The sequence below is a fragment of the Daucus carota genome, chromosome 8, assembly GCF_001625215.2.
Source record: "Daucus carota subsp. sativus chromosome 8, DH1 v3.0, whole genome shotgun sequence".
Lineage (NCBI taxonomy): Eukaryota > Viridiplantae > Streptophyta > Magnoliopsida > Apiales > Apiaceae > Daucus > Daucus carota.
The window spans coordinates 474817-490016 of NC_030388.2; the positions used below are offsets into that span (position 1 = coordinate 474817).

The 15200-nt window shown below is 36.2% G+C and overlaps 4 protein-coding genes across 5 annotated transcripts; 1 reads left to right on the forward strand and 3 right to left on the reverse strand.

Annotated features, from left to right (window-relative positions):
• Positions 1 to 1638: 1638 nt before the first annotated feature.
• LOC108198728 (G-type lectin S-receptor-like serine/threonine-protein kinase SD2-5) lies at positions 1639 to 3644 on the forward strand. The gene is made up of 2 exons (XM_017366504.2): positions 1639 to 2148; positions 2262 to 3644. The coding sequence occupies exons 1-2, from the start codon at positions 1735 to 1737 to the stop codon at positions 3249 to 3251; spliced, it is 1404 nt and encodes a 467-aa protein (XP_017221993.2). The 5' UTR covers positions 1639 to 1734; the 3' UTR covers positions 3252 to 3644.
• A 357-nt stretch (positions 3645 to 4001) lies between these two features.
• Positions 4002 to 7096, reverse strand: LOC108197192 (protein LURP-one-related 15). Its single transcript, XM_017364736.2, has 3 exons — positions 6723 to 7096; positions 4603 to 4830; positions 4002 to 4373 (listed from the first exon to the last, which is right to left on the reverse strand). The coding sequence occupies exons 1-3, from the start codon at positions 6981 to 6983 to the stop codon at positions 4227 to 4229; spliced, it is 636 nt and encodes a 211-aa protein (XP_017220225.1). The 5' UTR covers positions 6984 to 7096; the 3' UTR covers positions 4002 to 4226.
• A 1216-nt stretch (positions 7097 to 8312) lies between these two features.
• LOC108199082 (protein LURP-one-related 10) lies at positions 8313 to 9800 on the reverse strand. Its single transcript, XM_017366836.2, has 3 exons — positions 9540 to 9800; positions 8717 to 8944; positions 8313 to 8604 (listed from the first exon to the last, which is right to left on the reverse strand). Exons 1-3 carry the CDS (start codon positions 9798 to 9800, stop codon positions 8458 to 8460), a joined length of 636 nt encoding a protein of 211 aa, XP_017222325.2. The 3' UTR covers positions 8313 to 8457.
• On the reverse strand, positions 9544 to 11074 carry LOC108199050 (protein LURP-one-related 15). 2 transcript variants are annotated; one of them, XR_010286238.1, is made up of 4 exons: positions 10642 to 11074; positions 10343 to 10567; positions 10019 to 10232; positions 9544 to 9624 (listed from the first exon to the last, which is right to left on the reverse strand). XR_010286238.1 is itself a non-coding variant. In XM_017366807.2 (3 exons), exons 1-3 carry the CDS (start codon positions 10903 to 10905, stop codon positions 10086 to 10088), a joined length of 636 nt encoding a protein of 211 aa, XP_017222296.1. In that variant the 5' UTR covers positions 10906 to 11072; the 3' UTR covers positions 9631 to 10085. The 2 variants fall into 2 exon arrangements, 1 of the variants encoding a protein (XP_017222296.1); XM_017366807.2 differs by lacking the exon at positions 9544 to 9624 and having other exon boundaries at positions 9631 to 10232; positions 10642 to 11072.
• Between the last annotated feature and the right edge of the window lie 4126 nt (positions 11075 to 15200).

A 15200-nucleotide genomic window follows, 5' to 3' on the forward strand; every position in this document is an offset into this window, starting at 1 on the left:
TCATTTCATCTCCATATTCTTCAAATTTAGGCTAAAGAGCCCATATGAAGAATCTTTTGGACATGCTCTCATAAGTCTTATTTCCCAAGAGATGGATAACCGTTTTACAGAAGGAAACATAAAGCTACTACTTTATATTTGCTCTTTGGATCCTAGGAATTAATTTTCTGCCTTGCACAATTTTATCCAAAGGATTTCTCTTTACTAGACCTGAAGTTGTTATCAAATGAGTTAGACAAGTTTATCTATGATGTGAGAGCGGATAAAGATTAATCTGGACTTCAAAGTATATGAAATCTTTCTGTCATGACGGTTAAGACACACTGCTTATCTCTTAGTTTATATTCTGGTTGAATTAGCTCTAGTTTTACCTGTTGTCATTGCTATTGTTGAGATAGTTTTTTCTGCTATAAAAACGATCAAGACTTATTAGCGTGATAGGATGGGAGATGCATGACTGAATGATAGTATGATGATATATATTGAGTAAGCTATTTATGCAAGTATCCCCTAACTTTTAGTCCTGGTTCCGCCACTATAAGAGGTTATTGTATTAGTAAGAGCATCTCCAACAAAAGGTGTCAAGAGAGTTGTCAACGTCTCGTGGCATGACGTGGCAAAAACATCCTTGTTAGCACTTTATCGGAGATGTAGAAATGTCATTGGGGTGCTTAGTGAAGTGTCATGTGGTGCCAACATCATTTTGTGGACCTAATGATGTATAAATATTTTTGTGAATATAAATATATTAGGTGAAATTGACATCTAGGAATGTCAAAAATAGGAGTGTTTTTTAAGAAAGAATACTAAAAGTAATATGTAAAAGAGAAAACATAAAAAAAAAAAAAAAAAGATTGATTATGTTGTAAAGTTGGCATCGGTTGAAGGATGTTAACCCGCAGGATATGGTCTAATAGATAAGCATGTCTTATGCTTAATAATTTATCATGGTCGAGTATGTGCCAGTTTTCCAACCAAAACTCTAAAGTGACATTACTTGACCATGAGGATGTTCGCAACTTGTAATATGCTTTGAAACACACTTAGATTGAAATTGCTCACATCATTCAAGCGTGAGGCATTTGTCATTAGCAGTCATATAATCAGAAATACAAGACTGACAAAATCCACTCAGCGTGCCCTACCATCCCACCAAAAGAAAAAAGCCACTCATCTGCTCTTCACCATAGCCAGGCCAATTCTCACCTGCTCCGTGTGCTCCACCAGTACTTTAACAAAACAGCCAGATACTTGGAACGCTGTGCACTACTTTATAATATCGTGTTTTTGGTTTGAGCCGCTGATAATATTCTCTAAGAAATAACATTTTAGGCGGCAACTGTTACCTTAACATGCTATCAGAGATCAAGTTTGAAACACGAGCTTTCAAGGGAATTGAGCCGTTAACATTTTCAGGTCTGAACCTTCCCGCCCCTGTTCCAATCTCTCATAAGATGTGTTACTAATGAATGACTCAGAAGTATTACATGCATGATATTAAAAATAAATTTTAACTATTAGTACTGTCATCAGTGCAATAGAGGGAACACTACTTTTTCCCCAGAGTGTCAAACAACAAGCCCACTACAGTAACCTTTGTCAAAATAGACCACATTTAAAATTAAAGTTGAAGCACTTTTTCAAGATAGTGGGTTGCCATGATCAATACTGCCTTTTTATTTTCAGTCAATTATAATTTCCCCTGAAAATAATAACATCCAATCTAAATGTGAAATGTGCAGACAGCAAATTCAGCATATACACATGAGATTCTTGTTATACATTTTTCTCATTCACTTGTTCACCTGTGTTTGCTGCAACCCTGATATTCATATCGGATACCAGATAATTCTTTCAGTTCCGGTGACATATATTCGGGGATTCATTGGAAGAGCGTTTCTAATGGAAACCAATCAGTCGGTGCCTAATTTCAGAGTTGCACTCAGTGTTGAGGAAATGAAGGGATCATACTCTTGCTCACTTGATGTTTTCCTAGGAGACATCAAAGTATGGACTTCTGGCTATTTTTCACAGTTCTACACGACGGATAAATGTGTGCTTGAGCTGACTAAAGATGGGGATTTAGAGCTCAAGGGTCCGAAAGAACAAGTTGGATGGCGAAGTGGAACTTCTGGACAAGGTGTGGAGGTAAGTACCTACAAGGGATTATGTTTTATTTTGCTCAACGACGAGACGTTTTTGGTTTTCCAGTAGTTGAACACTGCAGTATTCTGAATAATCTGGTCTTTGTGTTTCTGCAGAGGCTAAATTTGTTAAGAACGGGTAATCTGGTTTTAGTTGATCAACTGAATCTGGTAAAATGGCAGACATTCAACTTTCCGACTAATATAATGCTTTGGGGCCAGAGACTGAATGTTCAAACAAGACTAACTGCCTTTCCTACTAATTCAAGTTCATTCTTTTCTTTCGAAATCAAAAGTGATAAAATTGCATTGTACTTGAACTCAGGCAAGTGGAAATATTCTTACTGGAAAATCAAGCCTGCGAACAACCAGAATTTCTCGTTTGTGGGATTAACTTCAAAGGGATTAGAAATCTTTGGCGATGAGTTTAAGAGAATTGCTCAACTGAAATCAGAAAGAACTGAACCCTTGCGATTTTTGGCACTGGAGAACAGAACAGGAGACATGAGGCTTTATTACTTCTCACCTGAAAAAGGAAAGTTTGAGTCTTCTTTTCAAGCAATTAATAAGAAATGTGATCTTCCCCTGGCTTGTAAACCATCTGGTATATGTACATTTTCTGACGAGTGTTCCTGCATTCGGTTAATCACTAGCGGAGACAACTTTGCTTCTGATTGCAGCACTGGGATATCTAATGGATTTTGTGGCAGAAATGATGTTGAAATGTTTGAGTTACAAGGCGTTAGTAACGTACTCGAGAGCTCGGATGTTACTGTCCATATTAGCGAACAGGTATGTGCAAATCTGTGTATTGATGACTGTGAATGTGAGGCTGCATTGTATGTTATAAACTCGAAAGAATGCCATTTGTATGGAGAAATCAGGGGAGTGAAGCAAACTGAGAAGAGACACGAGACAAAATACATGATCAAGATTTTGAAGAAAAACGGAAAGGGGCATGGAGAAACTTCAGGTTTGAAGAAGTGGGTGTTGATTGTAGTCGGATTTGCTGATGGATTGGTCATATTTGTTGCTTTAGGAGGGCTCATCTACTATGTCATCTGGAAAAGAAGGAATTCGCCGGAAACTGTGAACAATAGTTCATGACAACATTTGCATGCATGTATGTAAAATTGTTACAAGTTTTAATCAGTGTTTCCGTCAGAGTTTTGGTGAGGGTTTTACAGTGCCACCGGATTGATATCTGTTAGCAAGCTGACTTCCGACCATCAGTTACATGTACGGTGGCTCATTTTCTTCTTATAAGTAATTTTTGCCTTATAAGTTGATTCATTGGGTTTGGACATTGCCATTCGCTTAGAAGCAGCAGAGAAACTTTATGCAAGCTGCATTCTAATTTGTAAACCAAAAGAACTCTACCATTGTCCATATTTTATGCAGCTCGTTACTTTGCTTCAAAGTTTTGTAGATTTTCTTCGATTTTGTATTTTTTTTTCTTACTGAAATCCATAACTGCAAGGCAATCCTTTTACGTTTTGATTTGCATTTTTCATCACGGAAATCTGAATGGTCTTAGAACTATTTCAAGTATTGCAAAATGATTTATATCTAAGTCGATTTCCTGGTGTATATTTGAAGGCAAAAAAAATTCTACCTAGATGTTGCTGATAAGCATTGCCATGGGGCTAAAGAGTAAGATATGAGTAGTTAACCTGGAAAATTATTGCCATGGGGCTAAAGAGTGCATGCGTGTGCTAAGTAATGTGCACATTAAGCTGTTGGGTTTTAGCATGGCTGCCTGGGGAAGAAGTACTGAGAATCTTTGCAGATTTGCAGGGAAAAAAAAAAACAAAGCCGAGAATCTTTATATGTAGTAGTACTCGACTTAAACTACAGTTATCTACGAATGCAAGCACACATTTATTCCATATTAACTTACGACAAACAACATTCGGCATATTACAGTACCTTCATAGTTTCAACTCCTTAACATACACATTATGAAGTTCTTAAGAAACCAGAGTAAAGGAAACTTTTTGTCAAACAAGCAACGAAAACAGTAAGGATAGACGCACTAGTATATGAATAGGCAAACATACTATGTGAGTAAGCAGCCTTGATTTAGTCTTCATCTTTGCGATCTTCATTGATTTCTTCAAGAATCACGACGAGGGCAACGATGAAGGCATAATCAACATTTGGGTACACAGTCACTGCAAATTTGTCCTTTCCAAGCACAACGCTACTAACACTATGCTTCCTGTGCATCTGCTCAAAATTTAACAAATGCCAATTCAATAGACTAGTAAATCAGGATAAACCAGCATAATTGACAAGTAATGATACACATTTCTTCCCTTTTACCAATATCAATCAAAAAAAATTTAACCAGGTTATGAGCTAGCCAACAAGTGCTTTGTAAATCTATCAGCATATGTCTTACATAATTGAAGTAATGATCGATTATTGAGAAATGCTGTCAATGAAACGAGAATACCTGGGCTATGACAGTTGAAGTATTTCCAGCATAAATGGAACATGATCTCTCCAACCAGCTGCCTTTGACTTTGAAGTCACAGTTGCTTTCAGAAGTATTAGATGCCAAGAAAACATCCAATTCAGTTTTGAATTGGAGGAGAGACGACTTCTTCACAGTGAAGAGTAAATCTTTGGACTCTTTGCTATCCCCTCTATAAACTTCCCATCTCCTATGTAGACTTATTATCTGAAGGGAGGAAACTCGTATCAACAAGTAAAACATGCATCTTTTCTTTCATTACACTGAAGAGTAACATAAAGTCACTAACTTAGAAATAAACAAAGAAATGAGCCGCTAAATCATGGTGAAAAACCAAGCAAAGAGCTAAAAAAATATAAATCCACACAACCATATATGTAGCATATGAATTTACCATCCCCGGTTATCTCAGTTATCTCGTCCTTACCAGCGTTCTCGATCAAACCAATTCCCCCATTTCATAATTCATTCATTCCACCCCCACAAAGATTGACCCAGAAAGTAAAACACTAACAGGCAAATGAATTTGGGGTACCGAATCCAGTTGTCATGACTCCGTTATACTGGAAACTATCACAATGACGGAATGACCCTAATGTTTCATACTATCAGGCTTGCCATAAAACTAGCAGTTTAAGGTAGGGCTGTGCATTCGGTAAAAACCGAACCGAACCGAACCGAATTTCGGTTAACCGAAACCGAAATAATGTAAAAACTGCTGCCGAAAACCGAACCGAAATATGTTCGGTTTTGGAACCGAACCGAAGTTTAAATTTCGGTTAATACCGAAAACCGAAAATTAAAACCGAAATTTTCAGTGACTACTGTGCTACTTGGAGATGCAGTGCATATGCTACTGTGCAATACTGCAATGGCCACCGGCCAGTGTGCTCAAAGATCAAAGCAGAGATTCTATGCTCAAAGATTAAGAATATATTAATCAAACCCAGCTACTACAAATCTACAATGTCTCTACACTCTACAAAACTGAGAACACACACTCACAGGGATTTAAACCCACCTTGCTTTACTGTGATTAAAGGAGCTCCGAGCGTCGTTGTTACTTGTTAGGTATTAGGGTCTGCTGTGATTTCAAACTCCCAATTAGATCGTCTTGTACTGCGGCTGTGCTGGGCCTGGCTGCTGGGTATGTTTTGTTTTAGGTAAATTAAGAATAGAATGAATATATCAAGTATTAGTAACATATATTTCGGATTTTATATTCGGTTTTTCGGTTAACCGCGGTTAAAAACCGAATTACCGAAAAACCGAATTTCAGAAAATCTACTACCGAAAACCGAACCGAATTATGAAATTTGGTTAACCGAACCGAAATTATTTCGGTTATTCGGTTCGGTTTTCGGTTAACCGAACCGTTTGCACACCCCTAGTTTAAGGTACCCCAAATAAATTCCCCAAATGTTTATCAAATAACGTGACATCACAATTAACACATGACAAATTTTAAATTGGGGGCGCACACATGCACGCGGGCTCTCATATTATTATTAAGAAAGTTATCATCTACTCCCTCTGTCCCAGTCAATTGTATACGTTTCTTTTTCACTGCTCGACACGCTTTTTAAGGCGCTTATAAAACATAGTTCTACAACTTATTTTTAAGATTTTCTTTTTTTGTATAAAAGTATAAATGTTATACTTTTATACAGAAAAAGAAAATCTTAAAAATAATTTATAGAACTATATTATATTGAAGCATTAAAGTCCGTGCCGCGCCCCCGTCCCCCAATGTATACTATTGATTGGGACGGAGGGAGTATGTATTAACAACTCAGCATTTGGGAAAAATTCTGGGAAAAAAATATGGGTTATCCGGCATTTGTCGCTTACAGTACATAGTTACAAAGAAAATAGAATTTCCTGTTATAAATAATAAAATAATTAAAAGAAGACAAAAAGGATATGAATACAATAGTTTAAAATTTCCATAGCGACCTCTGCTATCTCTTATAAAACCTTGAATTCAAAAGAAATAGGCCCTGTTTTATAAAGCTACTACTAAGTATAAACACAGAATTCATAAGATTAATTGATTAAATCGGCTAATTAATATCTCACACCGACACTGTTTAGGTTACCTTCTGCTGGAGAGAAACGATGGGATTACCGGCAGCATCGAGCAAGATACGGCGATCACGAAGGCTCAAGAATTTACCCTTCACTTTAAACATGATGTTTCCATTTGCATCGGTTACCCCAAAGTTACCTTCTGAAATGCTCATCATCTTCCGCACAATGGTTAGATCAACCGGGTATGGTGCCATGAACTGTTGCCCCACCACCGCCACCGCCGGATTCCCTCCCGCCGGCGCCATGTAGCTCCCCTGTCCCATCATCATCTTCTTTCTTCCTTCAGATATTTTATACAGCTTCGCTTTAATATATAGGACTAATTTTTATGTTGTAAAGTTGGTCAGCTACGTTCCAATATACTGTATGGGAGAACTGTTTGATTGTAAATAAAACGGAAAAAGAAGTCACGCTCTTGTCAACTTTTCTGCATTTTGGATTGTCAGTCGGTGGGAATATATATTATATTATTTTTTTTATCTGACTCGTGACCTCAATTTTGTGTATATCCAATTATCCCATTTTTATTCTACCAGATATAATAGAGATTTGGACAGATTCTATCCGATTATCTTTGTCTGATATATTCTGTTTCAAGGCTACGAAAAGTTTACAGTACTTTGATCAAATGGAATAAATTCACATTTTACGAGCCAGATTGCTGGACAATAATCCTTCATCTCAGAATAAATGAACTCGTTAATTTTAAACACATAATTTAAGATTTATTAACCGCATAGCTGCATTATTTATTTTTAAAATTTTACTTTTACAAATAAAAGTTAAAATATGAAATTTCATTTACAAAAAATCTAAAGAAATAATTTCAGAACAAGACGGTCAATGCACTTTAAGTTAGGTGTCCAAAATCAACTACCTCATCTAATTTGGAATGGAAGGAGTATTACGAGATTAACATGTTTCGGAAAAAGAGTTTAAATTTGTTTTATTAATATAAATTTTAGAAAATATGATTATAAATTTGAAAATACAAAACTAATTTTTAAAAATTTATTGATTTCACCGAAAATTATAATCAGTTACAAGATAAATTAATTCGTCCATGAACATCATAAATTATTAGCATAGTGATCCAGAGCAAGATTCCGCAAACAAAATTGAAAAGAAAATTCTCTAGGCGACTAGGCAGACAGAGGGCGATAATACGGAATAATGGTGTGACATAATGTGACAGATCACTGATTTTTCACCGTTTGTCTGTCAATTATTATTGTTAGGCATTATTCTCCACTACTTTTATTTCATTTTACATGTTACAATCATGGGCGTATATACTTTTATAAAATCACATTAATTTTGAAAAATTATAATATAAAAAAAATCACTAATATATTTGTTATCATCATTTTATATAATTTAATATTTATTGTCAATTTTCAAATATCTGTGAATTTTAACTAATTTACTTGAATAGATACAAGTGTCTATGCTCCAGAATCAAGAGGATACCGATGATTTATATCATTAATTAAAACTTCATTTCATCAAATTATGGGGGAACGTTTGCTGTTCTTCACGGGCCTGGCTGCCTGAGCAGAGTACCACAACCTTATCAAGCCTCTGTAATTGATACTTAATTGCAAAACAAAACCATTCAGACATTTATTCCATATTAACTTCTTAAGCAACAAAATTTTGACAGACAAGCTGCAAACAACAGGGAAGGATAGCCACACTAGTGTATGAATACTTAAACATACTAACTTAGTTGCCAGCCCTGATCTAGTCTTCGTCTTTGCGATCTTCATTAATTTCTTCCAAAATCACTATGAGGGTAACGATGAAGGCATAATCAACATGTGGGTACACTGTCACGAGAAATTTGTCCTTTCCAAACACGACGTTGGTAATACTATGCACCTTGCGCATCTGCCCAAATGTCATAATTTCTGACTCAATATTTACACTACTAAAACAATAATGACTAATATGGATTAGTAGAATCAAATACTGAGAGACGCTGTGATTGATTTGAGAATACCTGGGCTATGACATTTGAATGATTCCCGGCATAAATGGTACATGCTTTCTCAAACCAGCTGCCTTTGAGCTTGAAATCATAGTGGCGTTCAGAGGTGTTAGATGGCAAGAAGACTTCCAATTCAGTTTTAAGTTGAAGGATGTGTGACTTCTTTACAGTGAAGAGTATGTCTTTCGAGTCTGTGCTATCCCCTCTATAAACTTCCCATCTCCGGTGCAGACTTAAAACCTGAAGGGGGGCGAATTTGTGTCAACAAGAAGAGCATGCATCCGATGGACAGACCAACACAAACTCAACAAAAATAGTAAAAACCAGGCAAAGAAGTCAATTGGAATCCACAATGCGCCCCGTATTCAACCTGAATTGTCCTAACTTGTTGTTGACTAAACCAATCACCCCAGTTCACAATTTTTTTGCTAGAGTCCACAAAAGTTTAGCAAGATAGCAAAAAACCAACAGGCAACATGAATTCACTTGTCATACAATCAACCTCACTAATCCATCAATTCGTCGTGCTTATATAACCCATTTAGTTCCATTTTCAAAAGCAATCATTCATTAATTATATCGGCAACTATAATATTTGATATTCCAATAGTTGTGTTTTATTATAGTAATTAGGCTTATATGCCTTGCAACTTGGTATCCGTTCTAATAAATCTCGGGATGAAAATCAAACCCAGGACATGGGACGATGTTAACAGATAATCCCCATAACTCCCAAATGCAAACAATGGACAATGACAAAATCGCAATAAAATGTTTGTGACCTCATGCATGATTTAAAATTAAGACAAAAACAGTGGATATAGAACATATATACCTTTTGCTGGAGAGAAACAACGGGATTACCATAGACATCAAGCAAGACACGACGATCACGAAGGCTCAATAATCTACCCTTGATGCTGAACATGAGGGTACCATTAGAATCAGTTACATTAAAATTGCCTTCTGACAATGTCAGCATCTTACGTTGGATTGTTAGATCAATCGGGTATGGTACCATAAATTGTGGTCCCACTACAGCCACCCCCGGATTTCCTCCGGCCGGTGGCATGTAGTTCCCATGTCCCTTCATCATCGCCAATGTAATTGTTATGTTGTAATATAATTGTTGCTGGTTTTGTAATATATAAATTGGAATTTTTAGTATTTAATTATTATTTGAGTTATGTGTTGAGGAAAAAATATTTTAAATATCATATTATAAAATCTAATTATAACGAGAATGACAAGTTTGTTATATGAACAGATACAATCTATTAAAATCTAGACTATTTAAAATTCCGAGTTGCGAACCCGCGCCGAATACATAGTATCACCTCTCAAGGTAAACATGCATACAAAATTATTCAGTGGCCTTGATTTAATCTTCACTACTGCGGTCTTCATTAATTTCCTCAAGAATCACGACGAGAGCAACGATGAAGGCATAATCAACATGAGGGTACACAGTCACTGCAAATTTGTCCTTTCCGAGCACAATGCTACTAACGCTATGCTTCCTGTGCATCTGCTCAATTGCCAATTCATTACAAGTGTTGTAGATTAATTGACAACAAGGGCCTCATGAACTGAGCACATTAATTAATAATGGAAAGATGTTGTCATGATCAAAGGTACCTGGGCTATGACAGTTGAATTTCCGGCATAAATGGTGCATGATCTCTCGAACCAGCTGCCTTTGATTTTGAAGTCACAGTGATGTTCAGAAGTGTTAGATGCCAAGAAGACATCCAGCTGAGTCTTAAATTGGAGGAGAGATGACTTCTTTACACTGAAAAGTAAATCTTTCAAGTCTTTGCTATCTCCTCTGTAAACTTCCCACCTTCTATGCACACCCATTAACTGAAAAATCCACAAAATTTGTTAGCAAAACCAGTAAAATTTAAGAATATGAATTGGATTAAGAAAGAATTTACCTTTTGCTGCAGAGATAGGATAGGATTACCAGCAGCATCAAGCAAAATACGACGATCACGAAGACTGATGAGTAATTTGCCCTTAACTTTAAACATGATGTTACCATTAGCATCCGTTACCCCAAAGTTACCTTCTGATATTGTCAACATCTTGCGTACAATGTTTAAATCAACGGGGTATGGTGCCATAAAATGTTGCCCCACCACCGCCACTGCTGGATTACCTCCAGCAGGCGCCATGTAGCTCCCTTGACCCGTCATCATCTTCGTCTTCTTCTTGATTATATATCAAATTTTTAGCTTTGGTTTATCTTTATTTTTGCAGAAAAGATTTTGTTCGATTAGGCAAGTCATTCAAAGGTAGGCCTAAATATATAGACTATGGCTATGCAGACTTATATTCTAACTGTGAATAAGGAAAATACAAAGAAGCGATGCATGCTGCTGTTACGTATCAAGAAGGGCGTGCCTGGTTAGACTTCGATTCCCATCTCTTGTGTAGAGTTTTCTTGTTCAAGCTACGCAGACACGTATACTAACTGAGAATAAGACTTTGCTTCAAAATAGAATATATTTTAGAAGGTTCTCATAAGCAGAGACTATTTCAATTGATAATGTGAACGACTGAGCATCTGCGAATTGGTATTGATAATACTATCAGATCATTAGTACATATACATTATCATTATGTGGTTCTGAGGATTTCTTCAACCTATTCCATACACTGGCTTCTATATAATGCTAACGTTGTAGTCATGGCGGAATAAGGGGGACCAACAGATGGGGAAGCTCAGGCCGAGTGAGAAAAATCAATGAATTCTTATATTATATTAGTCATGTTATGTTTGTATAAATTAACACATATTTTCATAAAAAGCTGGATTAATCTCGAATGATTGGTAAAAGTGCTTCTACTTCTTTACACAAACGGGTCAAGAAAAGCAGAAATCAGAAGCAGCTTCTGCTTCTTCTTCCCAAACAGGCCCGTAGTAAATTGCAATCTTGAGGGTTTATTTTGCTACACTTTCAGAGCTACACGGAGACTGTTTCCAGAACATCTTTAAATTTTTATTTGAATGATTTGTAGCTAATTTGGCATCGAGCTTTTGAGATATGAGATCTATCATAAGAGTTTTGGTCATTTAGTTGCTAATGAGTATTAAGAAACAACAAATTGGCCAGATAGACTATCCATGTTGATTACAGTTACCTAATAGCTGCAGGGTGCCCTGCAATCTGAGTGCTAACTATACAAAGTCCATTATGTAACTGTTTCTATTGGTTAAACATTCAAAACATGGCAACTATGTTAAAATATAGTCTCCGGCCAGATGGATTCTCAAGCATACTTTCTTAATTTAATGTTGAATCTAAATTGCTTGCAAGCACTATGACTTACATTGTGAAGTACTTCTAGAAGGATTCAGCTGCAAGTCGAATGGATGGTGAAGATTTACCTAAGAAAAATTCAGGACAGAATCTTCGTAGAGTTCATTTAACATCTTCATCCTCCCAACTCAGTAGGTACTTGTTTCAATTGTAGCACTATTAAATACCGGGTTAAATGGCGTTTTGGTCACTCAACTGATCGAAAACTTGCAATTGGGTCATCCAACTCAAAAAGCTGTCAGTCACATCATTATACTCTTAAAAATTTTCATTCAGGTCACTGGCGGTTACACTCCGTTAAAAATTTGACGGAAAGCTGACTAAGCGTCGTGACTTGGCTTAAATAAATCCATTGTGGCATGTACAGTCAGCTGAAGTGACATTTTGGTCACTCAACTGACTACAAACTTGCAATCGGGTCATCAAACTCAAAAAACTTTCATTTAGGTCACTTATCATAATATTCGTTAATGATTGAAATATAATTTGGAGGTACTTGATTGATATTTATTGTGACGTTAATGATTGAAATGAGACCCTGTTAAGATTAGTGAGCAAAGTGATATATGACTTCCATGTCAGTGACCACTTTGATATTTAACCCCCTTAAAATATATAAAACGATAACAGATAAACAAATATTAAGTTTTTGTGGGTCAAACTATTGATTTTATGTGTGTGTATCTGTTTCATTTGTTAATAAGTTTCGAAATTTTTAAGAGAGAAAAAAAGGTGCTGCATGATAACTTTTAATTCTTTCTTTTTTTCAATTTTTAACGGATATTATGATAGTGACCTAAATGAAAGTTTTTTGAGTTTGATGACCCGATTGCAAGTTTGTAGTCAGTTGAGTGACCAAAATGCCACTTCAGCTGACTGTACATACCACCGTGGATTTATTTAAGCCAAGTCACGACGCTTAGTCAGCTTTCCGTCAAATTTTTAACGGAGTGTAACGGCCAGTGACATGAATGAAAATTTTTAAGAGTTTAATGATGTGACTGACAGCCTTTTGAGTTGGATGACCCAATTGCAAGTTTCCGGTCAGTTCAGTGACCAAAACGCCATTTAACCCATTAAATACTAGGATTTTTAACCCGCTACGCATGGTAGAAAGATGAATTTTTACGCAAAAATAAATGTGGCCAAATTCTTGAGAAAAAAAAACCCCGACAAAAAAAAATCTTGAAAAAAACAGTTAAAGAAAATAATGTTTTGGTCATAGTTTTTTCACATTTTCAGAAGAAAATGGGTTTTTTTTGAACGTGTACTCTTAATTTCAGCTAAGAGTCAACGCCTTGGGCAGTTAAAAAAAGTGAACTTAATTCTCTTATTTTCTCTAATTAATGTTGTTGCAGTAAAGTGTTGTTTACCCCCTCTCTAAATTGAAAAACTGAAACGAAGAGCTCAGTTCATACTCCCTCCGTCCCATTGAATGGTATATAGTTTCCTTTTTGAAACGTACTATCAATTGTATACATACCAAAAATAGTAAACTTTTATGATATAAAAACTTAACTACACCCACCATCTTCTTCCACTACACCCACTTTATACATTAAAATATTATTAGATCCCATCATTTTACTCACACTACACTCATTTTACATATTAAAAATTAATGGGTCCCATTTAGTTTGGATGGTAAAATTGACTATATTAAATGTCAACAGTTGACAAATTGATATGTCCCAATTTTTGTTCCAAAAGTACCAACATAAACTAATAAGTCACTGTGGTGCTAGGCCTGGAGTAATACCAAAATAAACTGCAGTTTTTAAAAAACTAATAAGTCAGTGTGGTGCATCATCAGTGCTCTGTGAAAGGACTGCTACATTTTCTACCTCTCCATGATCCATTAAATTCTCTCCTCTGAAAGCCTCCTCAGATTTCTGAGTAGATAAATGAAGGCAATCAACATCCATATGACAAGAAAATATAGAGCACTGGCATGAAATTAGAAAAATGTAATTTACCTTTTTTGAGCAAGTTCTTTTTGAGTGTCCAGCAATCTTACAATAAGAGCACTGCCTTTCTTTGACACCTTCCTTCTTGTTAGGCAATGTCGTACTCTCCCCTTCTTTGACACCTTCCTCCACTGCCTTTCTTGCTTCATCAATTTTCTGCAAACAACACATCACATATTACAGAGCATGCATCAGGAAGAACACATAAACAACATGAAGAAGAAAATAAAGAAACTAATATCTTCACCTTGCTCTTACAGCTCCTACTGTTGTGGCCAGATTCTTTGCAGTATTTGCAAGCCAATGTTGTCCCCACTCTTTTCAGCACTGTTGGATTATCTGTTCTACTTTCGACCACATCATTCTTTTTGTCCCTCTTGATTTTAGGTCTTCCAGGTGCAATCCTAACTGGAGGTGGTAATATTGGTTGCTGGTTTGTAGCTTCCCAAAATTCCTCACCATTAATAGGTTCTAGTAAGTTGCTGTATAAGTCTATGAACCTCTGCCTTTCATAGTAGTGATGCAAGTAATCTTGTGGCTGTTGCTTCTGGAAAAAGATGCAAGCACATGCATGGTGGCAAGGAATGCCAGTGAGCTGCCATTTTTTGCAAGCACATGTCCTAGCTTTAAGGTTGACCACAATTTCATGCCCCCCCTCAGTCATGGTGACATGATACTTGTCACCCCCATTCCAAATGGGTCTTGCAGATGATGCATATTTTATTGAGTTACAAACATATGCAATTAATTGAAATTACAAGAAATTCAGCTAGAAAATATAATTGAAATGCAAGTAATGGTGAGAATATTTGTACCTATTCAATGATTTAAGGGGATTTGGACAGAACTTTTCAGTCTTTTTTTCCATCTTAGTTTTTCTTTTCTGTATTCTTGCCATGCAACTTAAATGGAGACCCTTAAACATGCTAATTATCCCCATTTCCCTATAGCTGGAGATTGCCCTATTAAAGACCTCACATATGTTGTTGACAAACATGTCAGACTTACATATGTCCCTAAAACCTGATCTGCTCCACTGACTCCTAGGTTTAGCATTCAACCACTCAAAAGCCCTAGGAGATATCTAGTAGATGAAATATTGTACTAGTTAGGAGTCATAAATAAGCAGTTAAAATGGGTATTTTAGTAGTTAGCAGTCATAAATAAGGAGTGTACCTTCTTTAATGCTTCCATGTTCTTACT